Raw genomic sequence first — 9,207 nt, 5'->3', positions numbered from 1 at the left:
GAGCCTAATATGAAAATTTTTTTCGTTACACCCTGGCAATCCGATTACTGACGCAGATAATAATAAACGAAACTTCTTCTTTTAGCACGATCATCTCTTCGTTGTGTATTATTATTTATTAACCACTGTAATCACAGATTGATACGATTATAAATTTGTAAGAAGGCAGGGTGCAAATAAAAGACAAATTCGGTATATATTTAACATTCAAGTTACAGGGTAGTTGGCGTTAGAAATACAACATAGTTCTTAATGAATGTTTTGTGGTTCTAAACACGTTTTAATTTGTTACAATATTACGTGACATTCGAGCTGTTAGCAACCACTTTATTGAAGGAAGTTCGTTATAGAATTTTAATACACGTGGTTTTAAATCAGAACTTTTGTTGTAGGTACATTGTATTGTTCCGTCTTTAGCATTTGCATTTTGCAAAGGATGAAAGTAAAAAATTCATGCAACATGATTGACATTTGGAGGTAAGCGATTGTTATTGTTGTTACAGCGAAAAAAAATCAGCTAATTGCTAAGACAAATGTAGGCTATATAGGTAAAATGTCTTCGTTTTGTTTTAGAATACATCGCCTGCTGATGCCAGCATTTCTGATTTTGCCAACTCTCTTTTCGTCCAGCGTCTTATTGGACGCCATTCCAAACGGTACAGGTTTAACGTTTATAGGCTAAAAAATATTATTGTTACTTTTCGCTTTGCGCATATTCAAATTTTAATTCAGTATACGTACGACACGCTCACTGCTTAGGCGCGGGTCCAGGATTTTGTTTTGGGGAGTGGGCATAAAAAATCGGAGATGACGTCACAAAGTTACGTCATACCGTGACGTCATAAAGAAGTAACCCTAAGAACACCGCACGATTCGGAAATTAACAAAATAAACGATTGTTCTTATTTTAATAATACCGTTTTCCATAGTTATAACGTCATTGAACGTCGACGGCTGTATTTTTTGCCTGGTATTGGCATCGAAATACTATCCGTAAGTATCAGACCCCCTTATTGACGGCAATTCTTGAGGCCTTATTCCGATGAACTTAGGACTTAATCCGACAGGTTTATGTTTATTCAGACCATTTTATATCTTCTTCTGTTTTGGTTTGGCTTTAATATGCCGTTGGTCTTAATACTATGGTACTATAGAATATTGTGCTTTAGATACATATAGTTGCGTTGTGTGTCTTAAGCGTTCGCGGATATGCATATGTTATTCTCACAGTTACGGTTCAAGTCAAAATGCTTATGCCTACTCATAAAATACCAACTTTAAAAACATTGCCAAAATATTGATAAAAACAAAGTTTCATCCAAGGTAGGCTGCATACATAAACATAGAAAATATTTATTAAGTTTTATTGCTATATGACAAAGGCCAAGGCTTGGCAGTCGCATGCTCCTTATAAGGTAGTATTGCAGGTTCGAATTAGTCGAAGCCGATTAACGTGCACATACGGCGCGGCAATATGTTGAACGTGGAAATCACGGTTTTTGACCGCAGACCTACAGCGTGCTGCGAAAGACACTCCCCGTCATTAAACAATCAACAAGTGTGCCTATTTTTCATAAACAGATCACTACCTGACTCACTGCACTGGCACCGGATTATTTTTACTGCACCTAGGATAGGTGTTTATTTGCGCGAAATCTCGAGTTTCAGCTCAAAACTACAGGTGCTTAACTATAGTCGGTAATGAACCCTCTGCTCACAAGGACAAACGGTAGTTTGAATTGAAGCCTAAGGACGACAAGTGATAATTTCTTAACCACAATTCCGGAAAAAAGGTGCCGGATTATTGTCGCTCATTTTTACAAACGTCCGCATTGAATCAGGTGACTATTATGCAAACTGTGATGTTTAACAGAGTTTTTGTTACGTATTGCTGTTGCAGATGGACCGAACCCGCTGGTATGCAAACGAGCTGACATCGAAGAAAGCGAAGAGATGCTGTCGCCAAGTAAGTATAGGCCTTAGGTACAACTTTATTCGGTCATATTGTGGTTTATTGGCTCAAAATTCGCCTAAACCACCATGTGACCGGTTTGGCAACTTTTGGACGTTGCCGATTAGCTGAAATCGGAAAACTGCGCTGTATCCTAAATAATTTCGAGGTTATCCAACACAAAATAAACTTGCAAGAGGCTACAAAACAAGGAATAAATCAAGCAAAGCAACTACGACCCCTATTATCCGACTACTGTTCTATCCGGGGAAGTATAACTAGTATGTTTGCAATGTGCTTGCAAATACAACATAAAGTCAGTAGGCCAAAATATACACTCAATATAAATATTTTTAATACAAGGTTATATATTTACCCGCACATCAAAGTAGTTCAGATCGATATAAACACTAAATAGGTGTAGGACAGGCGTAGGTATGTGTACGCGGGCGAGCCGGGAAAATAGCCATTTCCACTTCCTAATACCCTTCACGCTATAGTGATTAACTTACCTTTTTCTTAAAAAGTTAATCACACCCCTCATTGGCTCAGTCGCTGTAACCAATACAAAGAAAAGGGGTACTTTTGACATTAACTTTAACTAATGCCTATTCTTCAAATCGCAATTCACCGTTTTGACAGAATGAACATTTTTTTACGCATTTACCTAAATGATCAATGGTTGTATGACAGGCAGCGTTCACAAACGGGATATTAAATTAATCGCTTGAATATTACAGGAATGTTCCTGTCGTCTGTAATCACGCCAACACCTCATCGCACCTACTGTGTGTGGGAGAACGGCATGCTCTGCAACACTGACGAGTTTGAACGAAGGAACGGAGCCATTTATCTAGATCAGGTAAATTAAGATGCTTATTTGTCATCGTTTGTTAGACTATAGTTGTTCACACTCATTTTTAAAAACTGTAGGCCAGGGGTTTACTTTTGTACCGATTACTCCTAAAATTTTTTCGACTTCGCGTGGACCACAGTAGGCAAGAAATTTTCAGAGATGACATCAAAAATTGACGTCACAATACAAATAAACTTCATAAATCAAGTTCGGTCCAAAAACGTGACAGTGAAATGAAGTCTAAATGCAGTCAGTGCAAAACCGTTTGATTTTTAATTAGACTGTTTCTTTAAAAAATCGATTAGATTTTAAATACACACTAATATTTCAATTAGGCCTTCATTCATGGACCCCCTAAAACTAATTGACGAATCCCCAATGGGTCCATGTTTAACGAAACAGACCTTTGCTTTAATGGATGCCCGATTTACATTATGTTTTGTTGTTTTTGTATTGATTTATCTTGAAAACGTGAGTTGTATTTTTAGAATTGTTTTGTTTCTATAGGAATGAAATGCATTCATATTTTACATCTAAACAATATGATTTATAGTTTCAAAGCTTCAGGCTTACTTTTATTTGATCCACATTAATTCGTTGTGCAAATTACATTTAAGGAAATATAAAAATACCCAAATAACAGTGACAACTGATGAAAAGTCGTAAATCTTTGGGAATTGAGGACGAATAATACAAGGATAGGCTAACATACGTATGTTACATATCTGGATTTTAAAACCGGAACTTTAGAACTTTTTCGCTAAGTTTCGATTCACAGGACATGGATTTGAACGAAGAGAGTTTCAGCATATTCGCGCACGTACGCTTGCGGCCGCGGAACAACACCGACAACTGGGGCGGAAGAATATTAAGCAAAAGGACCTCGTATAGGACGGGCTGGCAATTCGTGGTACCGAGTTTTTACTCACGTAAGCATAAAATATAGTTATTCTTTCTATTAGCAATACATTTCCACTTCGCAATATTTATAGGCTAACTGTTTTCTATTTTTCCTGGCGGATCTTTTCCTGAAATAATAAAGGATCTATCCGATTCAATCAAATTAAAAAAAGAGAAAATTAAAAAAGTGACAAAAATGACATCCAAGTCAACACTCATATAAACTATTTGCTGTAGGCCTACACAAATGTCTTATTACTATCTAATTATTTACTAAATTATTTACTATCCTAAAATCAATAATAAAAAAGCGTTCTATGATAGAAAATTATTTTTAAGGGTGTTCCTCCGGCCGGTAAAAGACAAAATTAAGTTTAGTTGTGGATCATTTCAACTTTCTCACAGGCCCAATTTAAAAACACCACTGATATAGGCAGTTCATTCTTCTTAACCAAACTGCTTGAAATAATTTATTTAACTATCCTAAATTTCCTTAAGTAACGAGTACAGATTGTATTATTTTTGTATTTGATTTTTTAAGGTCGCATTTCGATGTATATGAACGATGACCCTGGCCACATCACGTATGGCGAGGCTGTGGTTCCTGACCACGTGTGGGTGACCGTCGCTATCACAGTCGACAGAGATACTTTTCGGTTAGTGTATTGTTCGGTTGCTTTAAAAAAACTTTTCTCGAAATAAAAGAGCATTTTATTTTATTGCGTTTTGTGCCTTTTTTAAGAGGGATACCAATTGAACTTTAAGAGGGATACTATATGTCTTAGTGGATAAGGGTGATAAAGTCGTCATAAAAAGATAAATATTTAAATTAGGGCTTCGGAGGTTCATTTGGCTGGAGTCGGATAGATACCCGGGTAAGATTACTCGAGTAACGAGTACGACGTACGCTTGCACAGTAGCAATTAAAGGATTAGTTAAGGCCGCACATTGTAAACCGTAAAAGTGGAATAACATATAGGGTATAGAATATTTTCCAACCATGATGCATAGGTTGGAGAGTTATACGACACCCTATGTGAGGGTTGTTGCCTATTAACCCTGTTTTGAAGATTTGGATGGGTTGAATACCAAGCTGGATTCGGAGCTGGAAAGGTACTTCCAAATCGGTTAACTTGGCTGCATTCGACTCAGGAATTCGAACTAAATCCTTTAGCTTAGAGTTGGACTGGTATTATTAAAACGACTCCGCAGTCCCTTTTTTAAGTCTCTAATATTCCAACATCCTTTTTCCTTAATCCAACCTCCATTTTTTGAGAATTGATACAATAAGATGTTACGAGTAGGCTATTTGACATCATAATATTCTTTCTAAACTTCTAAATTTGCTTTCGCCTTTCAAATACTGACTAGATTTTCTTTAAATAAAAACTCACATTTTTCTCCTTTCAACAGATCGAGCAACCTGGCAACGGTGCAAGCTTACTACAATGGGGAGCCCGACGGATCTCCGTACATTGTATTCCTCAATAACACACTCGCGTCGAATGCGCCTCTTACGATCGGTGAGCTTTATCTCAATGGTCTAACCGGCAGGGGCTGATAAAGAGGATAGGAGGGACTTGGCCGTGAACTTTATATTTAGATGTACCTTTGCGACATCGCTCTTTAGCGAAACTTTGTGATATCATCATTTTAGAACAAAATTCATTGCCATTTCCGAAGAAAAAAAATTAAAAATCCGCATGGTTTTAAATCTAATGTTAATTAGCGTATTGCCCTCACTGATTTTGTATCAAAAGGTCAAATTATTTGTCCAAAAGACTTTAAGTCACGACAAGTCATTTTATAGCAGTGACTGAAGTTTAGTTAAGTAAAGTCAATATGTGAGTCAAGTCTTAGACTTAAGTCATAACAACACTGCTCGATTTCAATATATTTTTAAACACGATAAAACCTCCAACTGCACAGACAACTTTCTTTTTCAGGTCACTGGATGTACGAAGACATGACGCTCCACGTGGGACGCAAGGATTGGCGCGATCCGGAGCGGAGGACCCACGTGCATCGCTTCTTCGGAGACATCCGGGACCTTACCGTCTGGAAGCAACCTTTGACCCCGGCCCAGTTGCTGCGCTACTCCGACCGGATCGTGGCAAAGAACGGTGAATGTGATTTTGTACATGTGCGCTATAGTGTTCTAATAACTCAAGTTAATGACTTGACTTGACTTAAGCCTTATGGACAAAATGACTTGACTTAAGTCTAGTGGACAAATAACTTGGGTCCAAATTTTTTATTAAGCATTTTTCATTGCACGATAGAGTTATTTATCTTAAGTTGTGCACGTAAAACATTGTGCTTGCAATAATATATTGGGTTTTTGTTATTTTTTAGTAGAGGGTATTGCTCATATTCTAATTGTTATGACAAGGACTTGACTTGGAATTGACTTGCTCTAATTATCACTTGACTTGCCATTTATTCAAAATGACTTGACTAGGACTTAAGTCATTCCAAAATGATTAGTTTACAACACTGGCTATTTCTTCTTGGCACAGTGGGACGGTAAAACAAATTTACAAGGGGGGAGTTTAATAACGAGTGAAAAACTCCTGTTTGCTTTATACCAGTGTTTTCAGTGATTTCATCTGTTGAACAACAACAAGCACTAATAAAAATAGTATTCAGATTAGTGTTTCTCAAAGCTTTTTAGCTCGCATCGCACTAAGAAAATAAAAAAAGTCCGCGGCCAACTTTCTATACAAATCGATAATACCAAATATTGACAAAATATTCATATGTAAATGCACGGCAACACGACAATAGTTAAATACCATAATATTATCAGTTTATCAAGGGGTGGTGTGCACAGAAGACGTAAGTCAGGTTAAGTCATTTTGTTCAAAGGACTTAAGTAAAGTCATGACATTTTAAAACATTAATTAAGCATTACAATGCTATATTTTTTGTTTTTTGTAGGCCATGGAATTGCTTGTCCCCCAACCTGGCGCCGGTTCGCCTGCAAGTGCTACAAAGTGTTCAACACTCCGCTCAAGTTCGACACCGCGTGGACAAAATGCCGGGCCGAAGGTGGCCGCTTGGTGGTGATAAGCACAGAGCCGGTGCAGGAGTTTGTTTGGAGCTTGGTGGTCACTTCGTCAGACCAAGACTTTTGGATAGGTGAGCTCCCTGCATTTTGGAAGTGCAATGTATCTCAAAGAATTGTAGACTCCAGAAAATTTGTCTTGTTGTGTAACATTTCCTCCTTTTTTACTACTGTTTGACTGTATCTTTACATGACATGCACTTAATATAAAAGCAGCTTGTGATTAATGCATGTTTTGTCTTGTTGCCATTAAACAGCTTAAGGTTTTCTCTTTTTTTACTACTGTTTTTTTTTGATACCGATAATGGGTTTGTATCTCACTTGTAAGTTTTAATGCTATGCGCACTTTAGAAGTGTAATGTAGGCTATCTGTACAGAATTGTAGGCTACTAAGAATTTTTTGTTGTCTATTAAACAGCTAAAGGTTCCCCTTTTTACTAATGTTTATTAGGTTAATTGGTTTGTATTCCACTTGTAAGTTTTAATTCTATTGTTTTTCGATGAGCTGCGTGAATTTTATAATTGTAATGGATCTGCACAAGATTTCAGGCTACCTAATATTTGTCATGTTGCGATTCAACAGTTAAAGGTTTCCCTTTTTTACTACTGTTTTAGATGTTGATTGGTTTGTATCTCACTTCAAAGTTTTAATTCTATTGTTTTTCGATACTTTTACAGGCACGCACTTTAAATAAAAGCAGCTTTTTCTCGATGCGTGTTTTGTCGTGTTGTCATTATAGGCTACAGCTAAAGATTTTTTATTTTTTACTACCGATACTGTTCATCTATTATGGGCTTGTACCCCACTTGTACCTGCTTTTAATTAATTAATTGTTTTTTTTATTAAGGCCTGAACGACACGATAGCAGAAAACAGGTGGCAGTTTTCAAATGGGCTTGATCTAAACTACTTCATTGGACAATGGAATAACTTTCCGAAAAAGTAAGCAATTTCGTTACGCACTGCCGTAGTTTTTTTAAAAGTAAGGGTTGTGTGGTAACCATAGTGTTTTGATCTATAAACAAAAAATACAGAAAACTAAATGCTAACTGCTGTTTAGATCAAGTTAAGAGCAAAAACTTTTCTTAACGCGAGCACCATGAATTTTTGGGGGTTTGCGTGAACCAGGGTTGTATGGAATTTTTATAGATGACGTGAAAATTGACTTCATAAACAGTAGACTTAGTCACCTGCTGGTTTCATTCCAAAAGTTGTGAAAGTGAAACGAAGCCTAAAAACAGTAGAAAGATGCCTAAGCGTTTTTTTTAAGAATATAATCCTTTTTACAAATCATACACCTAGATTTTGATTAGGGCTTCATGCACCACCTAAAACTTGTAGGCTGCATGTACCCCAGATTAAGAACCCCTACCCTACATTGTAAAGCTTAAGCTGTTAAAGGAGATTTACCTCTGTTGTTCGGTGCAGACTAGCACTGAACGAAAAGGGCTTATATTTTGTCCAAACACGCGGACATTTTCATTCCAATTATTACCTATATTATTTTGGACTAAAACTTTAGGATTCCCGACAAGGAGTACAAGACAGACGACTGTGCCGAGCTGCGCAAGATCTACGCGGGAAAATGGAACGACGCAAACTGCAACAAGTACAACCCGTTTATCTGCGAGAGGGACTCCGGGACAGAGTGCACATAACTTGTGTTGTAGCCAAGTGCAGAGCCCGGTTTGCACTGAAAGCAATGTGCATGTTCTATATTTTGAGTATTTTCTTTTATTTTACTTCGAAACCTATACCGTACTATTGTTTTGGGCAAAATGTTTGTATGTACACAACTGAAGTGGATCAATTACATTAATTCAGTTCAATTACAATTACTCCCTTACCCTTACATGTTTCAATTAAATTACAATTACATTAAAAACTGTAATTAATTAAATCAATTACAATTTATATTGCTGCTGAAATACGGAAAACAGTTTATGTCTCATCGCTTCCTTAAGAAAATAAACAACGTTGAACATTATTGAAACGTTTTCCTCAATATCGATGTATTGAGTCAAAAATTTAGCAAATTACAATTACACAGAATAAAAACGCCTCAATTACATTACACTAAAAACTGTAATTAATTACATCAATTAGAATTGAACCAAATCTGGTACACAGTATACTTACACTTTAATGCAGGGGTGTCCAACTCAAACATGCCGGCGTGCCAATTTTTATCCTATAACTTCTTGCCGTGCCAAAGTTTAGTAATATAATTCTTTCTAATAATAAAAACGTTTTTTTTTTTACAAATAATGAAAACGTGTATTAGCAGTGCGCATTACTGCATCTAAATGTCCGTTGGTGAGCTGACTTTTTGTTTCTTCACATTAGAAGTAATTGTTAGTTGTCGTAACTGCCGCGATTGTTTTATATTGTAAATAAACAATGTCAATTTACTGTATACAAATAAGGTATTTT

At 36.6% G+C, this 9,207-nt stretch overlaps 1 protein-coding gene across 1 annotated transcript; it reads left to right on the top strand.

The window, feature by feature from the left end:
* The first annotated feature begins 460 nt into the window (after positions 1–460).
* On the top strand, positions 461–8,432 carry LOC146137552 (uncharacterized). Its single transcript, XM_083394379.1, has 11 exons — positions 461–477; positions 574–656; positions 1,901–1,966; positions 2,692–2,813; positions 3,586–3,736; positions 4,249–4,363; positions 5,121–5,230; positions 5,654–5,830; positions 6,648–6,848; positions 7,623–7,716; positions 8,297–8,432. Exons 1-11 carry the CDS (start codon positions 461–463, stop codon positions 8,430–8,432), a joined length of 1,272 nt encoding a protein of 423 aa, XP_083250505.1.
* Positions 8,433–9,207: the final 775 nt, after the last annotated feature.

Source organism: Ascidiella aspersa, chromosome 7, assembly GCF_963924565.1.
Source record: "Ascidiella aspersa chromosome 7, kaAscAspe10.2, whole genome shotgun sequence".
Taxonomy (NCBI): Eukaryota; Metazoa; Chordata; class Ascidiacea; order Phlebobranchia; family Ascidiidae; genus Ascidiella; species Ascidiella aspersa.
The sequence above is the reverse complement of the archived record's forward strand: the minus strand, read 5'-3'. Positions and strand labels throughout refer to the sequence as shown.

What these genes read in the sequence shown, in the direction of transcription:
- LOC146137552 (XM_083394379.1), top strand. An exon ending in CGAAGAGATGCTGTCGCCAA is followed by an intron (nt 1,967 to 2,691) that starts GTAAGTATAGGC and finishes TGAATATTACAG; the next exon opens with GAATGTTCCTGTCGTCTGTA. An exon ending in GAGCCATTTATCTAGATCAG is followed by an intron (nt 2,814 to 3,585) that starts GTAAATTAAGAT and finishes TTCGATTCACAG; the next exon opens with GACATGGATTTGAACGAAGA.